The following is a 13,654-nucleotide window of genomic DNA, read 5'->3' as shown; positions in this document are numbered from 1 at the left end:
ACTGAGTCGTCCCTCTGTGGTTTCCAGGCGCCCGCCCGTGTATCTTCTTTTCTGGGTCGTCACAACAATTCGCCTGTTGTCTTGACACGGCGATTTCGAAGCCCTTTGGGCCTCATCCCCTCTCCTCGCCCTTAAAAAGTGAATTTGCGGTTGGTTGTTACAAGATATGCGACGTGACCTAGATGTGGAGTTAAGGCATCGACTCTGGTCTTATTTTACAGCATGTAAAATTGTAAATCTTTCGCCTTTTACTTAAGATTTGAAAAAACAGGATACTTTCATGGCCAACTTTTATCGACACCGTATTTCAATCGTTCAACATCCCTTCTAAATAGCTTTCTACGAACTTCGCGTTTTGTTTAATGCTATTTAGACAAGCCAATCACACAAATAACTATGGACAGATCTGAGTTCAAAATTATTCGTGAGACTTTTTAGAAAAGCCGTTTTAAGGCTTGCTATTAATGACAACCCAATAAATTCGTGGTGTTTGAACTTTGGGGTATTCTGTAACATCATCGTGGACGCCCCATAACTTTTTATACTAAAGTGCCCTAATTTCCAGCTTTCTTGCCTTACCAGAATAATTCTTAGGCTATATGCTGTCCTAATTATTCAGGCTATCTTTCACCGTATAATGAATTCCAATGGTATTACCGTATTTTTGTATTATTTGCGCAGTTAAACTTTAGGTGACTTTTAAATAACATAGAACTGAAGCGAAAAGTCGAAAAGGATTCGGGCGTGCTTTATGTAGCAGTTTACTGTTGTATCCGAAACTTGTTCAGGATTACTTGCATATACCACAGTCGTGTTCAGTAGATAATGTTGTGTGTTTTTTTAACATTCTACTCATTTCTTCCTATTATTTTTCTTCTAACTCGTCGAGAATCACTTGCATATACTACAGCCGTCGTTCAGCTCCCTGCATTCGCTGCATTTCAACGGGTCGATCTCGCTTTGAAACAAATTCCATCGCGCCTAGTTCGAAAATTTCAAAACAAGTCGTTTGCCCACCGACCCTCGCTTCCGGCGCCTCGTCTTATTTGTAAACCGAGCCCCACTTGACGCCGTTGGCCTTTTCCGGCCCCTTTTATCTCCCCCGTAGCGACGCTGGCCCGACTTAAGGGGTCATGTTTCAAGTTGAATTCCCGTCACGCGTTTATTTCCGCGTGCTACGGGCCGGATATACTGCCGCGTGGGGGCGCTCTTGTGTAATAGGAGCTTTTTTGTTGGGTTGAGTTTATTTTGGAGATTTTCCAAATGGGTTAAATACATGCTCCATGCACTTTATAAAAGACTAGAATCGCCTTTTTTTTCGATGATTGTTTTGTCCTGAAAATATGTGTTAGTTTGTTTTGCCTGAATACCTACGTTGTTTACTGTTTGGTTGGTTGAGTTTATGCTGGGCTTTGTCCGAATGGGTTAAGTACATGGTCCATGTACATTAGTAAAGACTGGAATCCCTTACGACGCTCGTTGATGATTTCTTTGCTCGTGAAAAAAATGTTTTAAATTTTTTTGCGTGAATACCGGTTGCGGCTAAAAATCTGGAAAGCTGCTGTTTGAATAGTAGACCGAAAGAATAGTAGACCGCCGATAAAGTCAACGATATGTGAATAGAAGTTGGTAATATATTGTTACCTATTGCATACACTGAAAGAAAACAGCTCAATTTCCTGAACTTGGAACAGAAATCAAAAAACTAAATTTAGATTGTTTTTAAGTTAGACCGTTTGTAATGTGTGTTACCATGAAAAGAAGCCTTAGGAAATTGGCTTGTCCAACAAATATATTTTTTTACAGTCAAATTTGTCTATTAATCTTGATGTTTATTACAGTTACAATTTTCTTTAAGGTTCGTTCAAGCCAAATTGTACAACAATTGCATACACGAACAGTAGTTTGCGTGGTGCTTATATTTAGATTTGCCAAAATCCCCAACTGACTTGTCATTGGTTAAAAAAACGAACCAACGACGGTGTATTTATTACAGGCTTTATAAAATACCATTGGGTCTTATTAAAACGTTGCTGTTGCTGTCTGTGGCCAAAATATGTTCGAATTTTTAAGCAATGTCAATACATAAAAAGTGCGGATTGACGCCGACTGCATTTTTACTGTCGAAAATATTCACTTTGAAAGGGCTATAACTGTCCTATTTAGACGCATCTAAAGATAATAATTCGCTGCAACCCGGAAAGTATAGAACTATGACTGTATATGGCGCATCCCTAAAACATGTCGTTTGTGCATTACGAGAAAACCGAAATGCAATTTACGTGCCGCCGGTGCCGAGTATAATTTTTAACATACAGTTGAGACTCAACCTGATATCCTAAAGCTTAAATCTAAAAAAGATTATTACTGTGTTTATTGGGACTAAACCGTTGTTGTTTTTTCCCAACCGTCTCTCAAATGCATTTTCTTAACTAATAATGCAAAACTTGTTTTTCTTTTAATTTGAGTATTTTGCAATTCCGCAGCAGTCATCCAATAAAAACCTTAAAAGCAAAACTATAAGGTTTGGTGACATCGTTACGGGCTGCAGAGTGAAAAAAACTATTTAGGGACTGGCTTTGTTCTTCATATCGATTTCTATTTGCTATTTAATTTAATTTTGTTTAATTCGCTTATATTAATTTCGTCCTCTTTTTTGCTTCCACTTTATAGCGCACTTTTGTTACGTCATTTTTTCTGATTTGCATTTATATTTAATTACAGCAGTTGTGGCTTGCGTAGTGCAGCACTTGCCTAGAACAATACGTTTGATTTTTTAACTAATTGCGTACTTCTTGCTGTAGATTGTTCTGTGTTTTTATATACCGATGCTACTCATAGGAGGCCTGCTTGCATTCCAGTGCCTTCCCGCCAGATATCTTTGGCGTGGAATGCTTGCCCCAAATCACGCCATTGACGTCATTTGGCGTGCAATATTGCCGGCCTATAGTCAACTTACCCAAAAAAATTTCGTTTTTGCAAATATATCGTCCTATTTTGGCGTAAGGTTTCAGCCAAAAACATTTTGGCGTTTTGGCGGCCACAAATATGGAATATGGAATTTGGCGGCCACAAATATGGAATGCAGTCAGCATAGGAAAAAATAAATTTATCACATTACACCAACCAACTGGTTGTCGATTTATCAAGTTTTGTACTCTTCAATCTTCTAATGTTTTGCTAAACGTTTAAAAAAACACCACTCGCCTCTTGAAAGTGTTTCAGCGTTACACCATTTCCCCGGCCACCACTGAAGTCAAACTTAATAAAAAAATTCTGCGTGTGGTCAGATCTGAGCCCCGCCTAATCCCACGACACACACCCCCGGGCGCGAGTGACATCACTCGAGACAATCAAGCTCTATTACGTCACCGAAGACGGCGATTAACCGTCCCGACAAGGAAAGTGCGAGGCCCGCTGTTCACACCTAGCGAAAAACTGCGGTAACGGGCGCGCGCAAATAACATAACTGGTCCCTAAGCCGTCGACGTGCCTCACGGCGCCTAGAGAACCCCCTGGAACCGCCCGGGGACCCTTAGGGCGCTGGGAAAACAAACGCAAACGCGTGCTGTGATTTGTCGCCCAGATAGCTGTGAGCGATGGGCGGCCAGCGGAAAGCCGCCTCGGCCTGTATTAAGCCCTAGAGCCCATGTCGGGCCTTGCGTTTTATTTGCACGGGGATCGCGCGTCCCACGGCCCGCCAGCTGCCAATGCCCAGCACGGTGGTCCCGGCTAATCCCTGTGTCCACAGCCGAGCCGGGGCCACGCGTGTTGTGCGTTTGACGGATCGCTCGCTAGCTTGCTTGCTCGTTCTTTAGCGATTGTTTCCACGCCCTCTGCGTTGTGACGCGACGCGATGACCCTTTCCTGGTATTTGGGTCGTGTTTTTTGATGGTATGCGTTTCGGCGGTCAGGCTGTTTTTTTTCCTTTGAACAGTTTTGTTACCGACCCTCGCCTACTGCGAACTCGAAGCGTGTGATTATTTGGTGCAAAATCCAGCTACGCTGGTAGCAGGCAACTGCTAGGGAAGCGGTGAGGATGAAAAGTTGCCCTTAAGCTGGTCGCCGTTTCATGTTAGTTTTAACGCGGGAGAACCGATTGAAAAACGTAGTCGATAATTTGCTATTTCACCTTGCAAAGCAAATGTCGCTTTTATTGCACTAGAAAACGGAGTTTCCACAATTTCTTTTTGCTGCTGATATTAAAACGCCAATCTGCCGTTACAATGCACAATGACACATGTTTTGCTACGTTTTATTTTGAAAACCAACAATTGACGTGAAAATTATCCCCGTTGATAACGACCCCGTTGCTGACGTATTAAACCTCCCGTTAATAACTCGGTCAAATGATCACTTATGCGATCCAAGTCGTCCGGAAATCACCCAACATCAAAAGGCTCCATTGGAATACCAAACACACCCATGTCAATGCTAGACCGATTGAAGTTCAGAGCATATAGACTTAATCCCCCCAAATCCCAACACAAGTTCTAATAAAACCGCACCGGTCCATCCATCCTTTCCATCGAACATTCCAGAAATGCCGTCCGTTTTTATCAAACCCAAACAAAAAACGCCTCGATTTTATTCCCTTCCCAATACCCCCTTCCGCACCTAATAATAACTTCAACGAGGGGTGGAGCCAATCGCCCCTGAAATCAGTTGTGACCCGGGTGAAACTGCGCAACCGGTAAGCCTCGACTTGAGGCGACAAAACACGGCTAAAGGCGCCCGAGTTTAGATTGAGGTCGGCACCGACATTCCCAGGCCCAGGCTTGAGACCGCGGATGTTTTTGTTTGCCGACGTCGCGAAAACATATCTCGTGGATTTTTTTTCGCGGCGTCTTTAAGGAACCGTTTGATTTGAATTTGTAAGGTTGATTGTGATCGCTTTTTCTGATTTTGTATTTTGTTTTGCTAAAATTGTGGTTTAAACGGGGCACTTTTTTAAGTCGTGTAAGTGGCCGTTGGCATTTAAAATCATATAAAATAACGAAAGAAAATTTCCTGAAAACAGGTGTGAAAATTACATCGAATAGAAAGCAGCTCGCAAATGATGAAATGTTGGGCGGTTGTGTCATCTAGAAAAGGCCCGAAACCACTATTAATTAAAAAATAAAATTAGATTAAAAACGTCCTAAAAACCTCTTTCTATTCAGTTATCCGGGCAGTCTGTCGTTGGCTGGTGGGAGCCTCGCTCTATTTTCACTGTAGCCACTTCACACGAAAAAGTTAAGCCACTTTACATGACCACTTCAGATAAAGTCGGCTCCACTTTTTTCTACCCTGCTTTTCGAATTGTCCTATTTTTTCATGAACAAATTCACCAAATAAATGGACAAAAACTGGAGCCTATTTATTCAAACAATGACACCAATATATGTGTCCAGAAAGGAAATGTCTTTTTAAAAAAGGAGCCTGCGCGTCAAAAAATGTAAAAAAAAACGTTTAAAAAGCAGTCTGTTTATCCCCAAAAGAATGCTTTGAGCGCAAAAAAGGAGCCAGTGCATCCAAGAAAAAAAATAACAGCCCATGAGGTAAAACAAAGTTACATGTGCTTCTAAAATGGAGCCACGCAGCGCGTCATCTGACCTAAACGGCGTCACCCGCATAAACCGAAAGCAACGGCACTCTGCTTGGATTAATGGCGTCTACAGCGGGCACCTGATCACACGACCTCTGTATGAGCGATCGCCCTCAACCCACGCCTCAAGTGGTACAAGGGGATGAGGGCCGACGCCGTCTCGGGGCGCAAGTCCCTTCTTGTCCCCCTCCTCCTCCGATACGTCATGCGGGATCATTGTGACGTCACAATGTTTGGCTTTGTGTCGGCGCGTCGACGGACGGACTTTTACTTTCGCTTGTATAGTGTTGTTATGACTGCCGCTTATCTGAGGTTTTGGCTTTTTCTGTTTTTTTTTTCAGGTTTTGAGTGGCGATGACGTCACGCGTTGGGAATGCGGCGAATGTCGTCTGTGTTTGTTTTACCTTTTGACATTATATATGTGTGTAGTTTGTTTGGCGGAAATTCACCGTTCGCTTTGATGTGCTCAAACTTGTTTGATCCTCGGACGAAGTTTGCGTTATTTTGTGTTGTTTCTGGGATGTTAATATTTCGACTTTGTTCTGACCTCGCTTTATTATAGCGCGAAATGTTTGCAAGTGAGCACAAAAGCCGCAAATTGAAATCGTATCAAAGGCTAATTAAATAACTTCCTATATTTTCACCAACATTTTTTAACATTTTTTTTCTGATAGATTTGAAGACCATTGAGGCTAGAATAATTACCCAAAACTGTACTATTAATAAATCTATGAAGAATGTGTAGTAATAAAGGGCTACAACTACTATCTGACTTTAGCCTCGTTACTCTTCCTGTTTGCACGCATGATTTATTTTAAAACCCACCAGTACAAAGACCCAACACTCTACAAGATATTCCACGTCTGTGCGGCCAAGTTCATTCTCTCAATTACAATTTTTATTAACGATTTGTTTCGTTTCTGTTGTTTCAGGTCGCTTTAGCTGGAAGCGGGGACAAAGAAGACCCTAAATCCAAGCAGAACACTGAAAAGATAAACGGCGTTATCCAAGGTCGGTGGAGCTCATTTGCATTTACTCGCTCGCGCTTATTAACTTTTTCTGTATTAGATTTATTTGCCCGCAAAACAAATCCGACCCCATTAGGTGTAGAATGCAGGTGTGGCCAAGCCAGACTTTGTATACACACTATAGTGACAGGCGCACGTGCGTTATTGCTACGAAGCCAGCACAATTAACGCATTTCAACCACACAGGGTTTCATTAACCGAACACGTCTCAAACTGTGGTGCACGTACCACTATAGCGATACGCGAAGGCCTTTCTGGTGGTATTAGAGCATCTTGGGTCTTATGCAAATTACCAAAAGTGCAATATTGTTGCGGCTTTCGTGAGTAATTGGCCTCAATAAACCTCATTTAGTTTTCGCATTTTGTTCATACCAAAGTGGGGCGCAGTGAATTTTAAGCCACTATAGGTGATACGCGGTCAGAAAATATTGGAAAACTGTGAGTGGTCACATTAAAATAGTTTACAGAACAAAGTTTTTACAACATTTTTTGTTGTTTTTAACTAGTCGGTTATTTGTTCAAATCGTGTATTTTCACACGTTTTTTTCTTTAATTTTTCACCCGGTTTTCCTTGATTTTTTCAAAATATACAGAGTTATTTTCTTAACAATCTACCTGGTTATTTCCTACCTAAGGTCACTTTAAAATCAGCAGTCTTTTTTTAAATCGTCCAATTTTTGTGTTTCTCATTCTTTATTTTTATTCCAAGCGACCAGCCAAAAACTAAAAAAGGTGCAAGGACTGTAGCGTGATTTGGTTGGCGCCGATATAGCTGTTGAGAACACTCGAACGAACGGCTAAGGACGAACAGTCATTACTTTAAAATTACGTGAAGACTTTTTGAAGTAGCCTTGTTTACTGGTACTTCAACAATGTAAAGCGCTGTTGAGGTGGCCACAAAAAATAACCAACTTTGGGTCGCGTTATAACTGTAGTACTGTGGTCCGGCTCACATCTTTCTTTAATGTTTACACACGTGATGTGTTGCAAGCGTCATTGCTACAACTAAAATCCCCTGCTGGCTTGATTCCGAGAAAATGCTTATATGTCCTTTGAGGAGGAATCAACTATCATATCCTAGAATTTAGATCGTACTAATGTTCAAACCAAGTTATTTTAATGTTGTCAACTTATAATCTTAGTTACGTAAAGTCAACAAAAAACATTAAAAAAGAACACTAACACTATTGTGTAATGTCAGGTAATTTGGGCTTTAAAACACTATGTATAATTAATTCCGTGCACAATTATTTAAAAAGGGCTCTAACTTTGACATTTACTAAAATGAGCAATACAAACGTTGAAATTCTATATTGAGCATACAAGTATTGTGTGTTGGCCAGTTGTTTTCATTTGTGTTCGATGCAAGTTTTATGTTTTAGTAATTCTATGCGCTTTTGCTGAGATGCTTCAATATTTAGTTCCAATCACTTACCTTCTTCACAAGAGCGCCGGGTTATTGACACCCGTCCCACAAATCAACCTACACGTGTAAAGACAACTTTTTGCGTCTATTCTACGATCTTAAAATTTTCTGTTCTCAAGCCAGTTGTCGAGACGAGAGGCAATTTTACCTTGATGGGTTAAAAACAGCTTAAATTTTCATCGGCTTTAATCACCTTAATAAAGCCTAAGCCTAAACATCAGCATAAACTATCATTGGCGTTAAAGTTGATAGACAGTACAAAAAGTCTACCAAACCCCAGAACCGGGTTCGATTCCTGGCAGAAGCAAAGCACGGAACTTATGATCACACAGAAAGCGCCATCCGAAATTAAAGTAGATTCTCGTTTTACGCTATAACAGGGGTCCTTAAACTGAAGTCTATGAACCCCTACGATAGAGCAAGAACGCACCATACTTGTGTGAGTTGCTCCAAAAACAAAACAATAAAGTTCGACCGTCCTTGATCACAAACAACACCGCTCATAACCGCCTTGCCGCAACTGACTCATGTTTACGCGGTCCGCATTCCGTTGTCGACATATCGCTGCCGCATCGCCCCGGCCGCGAGACAACAATCAACTGCCAGAGGGGGCGCTTTCTCCCCGTTTAAGGCCCGGCGTCGGCCAGGTATCCCCTCATCACCTTTCTTTTCTATGTTGTTTTTTCAATCTCGGAGCTGCAACTATGGTCTCTCTCGGCGCAGGTGTCGCATATCGCTTTTTACGCATCATTCTTGTATTTAAACAAATACGACGCTATATAGTTTGTTGTTTGGGCTGGATGGGTAAAGGTTCTCTCGAAAAATGAAATGCCGAAACAAGTTTTCAGAATTTTCTTTGAAATTCGGATGAAATTTCTTGTGGATATTTATCTCTATTTTTATGGTATTTTTATAAACGTTTATGGAGCAAATATTTTCTCTATTTTTATGTTTCCCATATCTCTAAAGATCTGTGGTAAATCTAGAAGAAAAAATGGTAAACGTATTTGTTGATACTCGCTGTCCCTTCAAACGTCATCAGTGTGTACCCTTTAAATTCTTCATATTGGTTTAGTCAATTCAGTTTCCTCTTCCACTATTTCCGTTTCCGAAATGCGTATATCTGTTAACGTATTGACGCTAAAAACCACCATTGCTATTAAAACGATCCGTTTCCCTTTCCATTTGTGGTATATTTGTTCCCGTTTCATACCGACACTCCAGACAAGCCGAGGCGCCACGGAAAGTCGTCTTAAAACTAGATCCGGCCTCTACGGAAACAGCCCGAATTTCTGGCCTATTTGCGGCTTTTTGCGGGGCGCGGAACCTGACAGTCAAGGCCCGATTGTTTAGGTTCAATGGCCGCTGTATCTTTCCTGTGATGAGCCGAACTCAGGGTTCAGGCAGAGTACAGCTTGACCTTTTTGCTGCGCTATCGCTTCGGTGCTGCCCGGAGCCTTATACCGATGAGACACTGACTTCGCGAATCCACGGCGTTGCTTCTAAATGCGGTTTTGGCTTGCGTGTCGGCAAGAGTGGTCTTCCAATATGTCATCCTGTATTGGATAGCGACTGTCGGTGATTTCGTTGTGTCGATAAGCATCTTTTAGAGGCTTTTGCAATTCCTATTTTCCTATTATTGGTGATTGATCGTCGATGATTGCTAACGATTATATTAGCCCAAATTTACCGCCAATCAAATTCAGGAAAAAACTAATCTCTATACTTTTCCTTACAGTGTAAGTATATACGCAAATTGCTGATCGAACCACGCTAATATTTATCGAACCTCTCACTTGGTGCAAGATCCTCCTTTGCTTAAGTAAACATATCCTTGGTTTTGTTTCTAATTTGGAAAAATATTTTCGGTCGTGATTTGTTTTTTACAGCTACTACATCTTTAAAATGCCTTCTAGATTAAAAAATGGTGATGTCGGCCGTTAATAAAAGTCATAAAATGCTGACATTACCAACGTTCAAAAGATAGTAATCGATTAAATATTGCGCAATCTATTCGCGGGTGCGAAATCTTGCAATTATCCCGCGCGAACAAAACTAATGTTGCTGACAAAAGACGACGTATATTAACACACGTTAACAGAATAGTCGCTGCTCTCCTATGTGAACTTTGAGCCAGCTAATTCAGTCTCAAGATTGGAGTTTTTCACAGCTACGAGCAGACCGCAGCCGATGTGGTATCGCGCGTAATCAAACTGCACTGGGGACCCCAAATCTACGGCGCAGCACATCAACAACAAGGCTCCCCAGTTATTGCCGCGACAAACAGCCGTACAAACGCTCTGGTGGGTAGAGACAGTCATCGCCCAATTTCGGCTTCATTCTTTTGAACTCTGAAACGCTGGCAGGGGAGCCAGATAAGCATCGCGATTTATCAGCATCGCGGCAAAGCTGTAACCGCGTGTATCTGCTGTTGCCTGTCGACTAGCGATCGAACCAGTTCTGCGCCAAGCTACGACCGTCAACTGAGCGATGCGAGGCCAGATTGCTGCGCGCCTCTTGATGGCTATTTTCGTCCGCGGCCTGCGCTTTTGAATCTTGTTTACAGCTATGCAGTTCCACCAACACGCCGCTGCTATACAGGCAGATAAGGTCCCTATGCGCGCTCATGGCATTTTGCTGTTTCCGACTTTTGCTCGGCGGCCAAAGTGACATATAATCCCTCGCAGCTGTCCGCGCGACCGATCTCGACCACCTTATCTTGCCAACGGATCTGGCAATTTTCCCGTTTGTTCTGGCCGCCCTGCTAAAGAGCGCAACGCAACTTGCATCCTTTAATCGTCTTTTTTGCACTTTTCGCTATAACTAAAACATTCGCCCAATCTTCCTTCAAATCCACTAAGATTGCTTAAAATCTAGATTCGGCTGTTGTTTTGAGGTAAAGTGTCTATATAGAGCTGACATTATCCTAATATATTTTTCTTTTCCTTTGATAATAATCAAACATGATTTTCTTCAACCTTTATCATGGCTATCTAAAATGAACGCACACCAACAGTACGCCGATGCATTTACTATGGCTTTCCGAAATCAGACGACCCATCAAGGATTTCTGTCTTACAAGCAAAGCTATAACATCTGTTCTGTGGTAATAAGGTTGCATAACGATGAGTTGCCTGCTTTATTTTTCATAAGGGCATGATATGTTAAAGTTTTTTTTATCGCGATCTTGTTATCTAAAAATAAATCTTAAATCACTTTTAGGCTTGGTGTGCATCAAACGGTCGTGTTTTTTCTGATTGGGTTAACTATCAGTAGTATTTAGCATATAGGTCGTTTCGGTTTGCTTTGAACGAATTCGTCCAACGAAAATGTCCTGCATTTCATGTGATGTGTACCTCATTTTAAGGCATTAACGTTTGACCTTTATACACGATTACTTAAATCTTACAACTAGATAAACTATTATTTCCTGTACTAATATACACTTGTAATTAGTCTTGTTTTTGTTTTTTGAATCAGTGTTATTAAAACGACTATAGGATAACTTTTCGGCAGTCAGCTTAGAGATTTGAAACTCAGTCACATTTATTTAAGTCTCAGGGCAGTCATGATTGTGCACGCACACAAATTACTGTAGATGACAATAAAATCGATTGGTTACTGTTTTTATTGCCTGAAAATTGAATTTGCTTGTGCGAAAAAAGCCAAAATCCTAGGAACTCTTGATGGACCGCAACCTATCGGCCAATTCAAGATATATTGTTTTAAGGCAAGGATAGCAAAAACAGCCAGCGGTGAGATTCGAACTCACGACCTCTGCCATATCCGGACTATATCCTTGAAAACAAAAAAGGTTTACTATATGGACCAAGGTTATCAAAGTGTTCGGCGAAAGGAAAACAAGGTTTGTAAAAGAAACTTTGTTGAGATTCGAACTCACGATCTCTTCCACATCCGGAATATATCCTTGAAAACAAAAAAGTCTACGTTGTAACCCAAGGTTTTTAAAGTGTTCGGTGAAAGGAAAACAAGGTTTGTAAAAAAAAACTACAGTGAGATTCGAACTCACAATATCACGGCCACGCCGGAGCAAAGCACGAAAATCTGCAGGTTTCCAAACTCTTAATCTAACGATTCATTTTTTGTTCTTTCGCTCTCATCGTAGCGGACAAGTGTTCACTTCACGGTCACCCGCTCTTCACCAAGGAATACCTGACCAAGGCACTCGCCTTCTTTACTGACGCCGGAGAGAAGTTATGACGCATTGATGACGCAGTCGTGGTGACGTCATGCGCAGTTTCCCGGTCTCAGTTTCAGCCATAAATGTAGAAATAGTTTCGCGCGTGAGGATTTGCGTGTTAGATGCAACTCTACATGTCCAGAGAAGTCATCATACAAATACTAATTTCGTTAACCGTTTCTTCAATTTTTGGTACAGCTCTTAAAGTTAATTAGACGATAAGCAAATAGATAATTTCCTTTTTCTCGTGCAAATTCTTTAGTTATTTTGTTGTATATTTAAGTACGTATTGCAGCAGCAACATTAGTTACCATAACCCCTTAAGGTTTTCTTTTCACTATAGCATTATTTTACCACGCTTTTGTTCTTTTCGTTTGAGTTCAGATTTTTATTTTTATAAGTTTTCTAGTGGCAACCTGTGTGTGCTTTTCCCTGTGCATTTGTTAAGCCCCGTCGTACAGTTTCCTATAACCTATTTTTAGTTTGCGATCTTTATATTTGTACGCACGCGTTGCGTGAGGTTACGACTTGAACACTGAACTACTGTTTTGCTCGCGTGTTGTAATACATAAGGATATTGGAAATGTAGCACTTTTTTGCTTTGCTTGATGTTTAGGCAAGCGTCCCTGAACTTACGCTGTATCGAAATTTGCTCGGTGACATTCCGTAATATTCTAATGGTGCTTCTGAACTTGTGTTTTGTCTGATTTATAACGTGACATTTCATATCTCAATGATTGGCAAGCAAAACGCGTCTTCGATTAGCTAAATTGACAAAGACACGAAAAAGAAATGTGCCGACTAGTCGAAAATTCTGAGTGTTATTATTTATTGCATTGCTGTGAAATGTGCTGTAAAGCTGAAGTTTAAGTTTTCGCAATTTTTCTCAGCACCTTTAAGTGGTCGATATTGCGTTTTGATTTTGCTCTTGTCGTGTATAGTTGACAGTTTTCACATGAACATTCTATATACAATTGTATGCGTTTCTCCATCCAAATATAAACCACACTGTGTTGGAATGATGCTGTCCTTGTCTCAAGAGAACTGATTAAGGCAGCAGAAATATCTCTATGAGGAATCTACACTTGTTTTTTCCAAATGGATTGATATTGGAAAAATCTTTTTTTATTTTGTTATACCGGCAGAAAAATGCGTCGAAAAGACTATCCTTATTGTGTTGGATTCGAACTCAGTCACATTTATTTAAGTCAGGTGCGTAGTTCAATGCAGCTACCCAGACATTTGAAAGAAATACGAAGAGTACCAATTGTTTGGTACGTGATTGGTGGACTTCTGTGCACAGAATAACCCGCCTACCTAAGATTTTAAGTTTAACTGGGACGATGTTGGGATGAATGATGTTTTAGACCTTCACACCTTTCGAAAAAGTGTATGAAAAACTTTCTACTCCT

At 41.0% G+C, this 13,654-nt stretch overlaps 1 protein-coding gene across 1 annotated transcript in view; it reads left to right on the top strand.

The window, feature by feature from the left end:
• Nucleotides 1-13,239, top strand: part of LOC146167031 (S phase cyclin A-associated protein in the endoplasmic reticulum-like) — a 61,382-nt gene extending 48,143 nt beyond the window's left edge. Inside the window, exons 33-34 of the mRNA XM_083385263.1 lie at nt 6,520-6,598; nt 12,168-13,239. Of these exons, the coding sequence (XP_083241389.1) occupies nt 6,520-6,598; nt 12,168-12,262 (174 nt within the window). The 3' untranslated portion in view covers nt 12,263-13,239. The remainder of the gene's footprint in view (nt 1-6,519; nt 6,599-12,167) is intronic.
• The last annotated feature ends 415 nt before the right edge of the window (nt 13,240-13,654 follow it).

The sequence above is a fragment of the Ascidiella aspersa genome, chromosome 1, assembly GCF_963924565.1.
Source record: "Ascidiella aspersa chromosome 1, kaAscAspe10.2, whole genome shotgun sequence".
Taxonomy (NCBI): domain Eukaryota; kingdom Metazoa; phylum Chordata; class Ascidiacea; order Phlebobranchia; family Ascidiidae; genus Ascidiella; species Ascidiella aspersa.
This window is presented reverse-complemented; position numbering and strand designations above follow the sequence as displayed.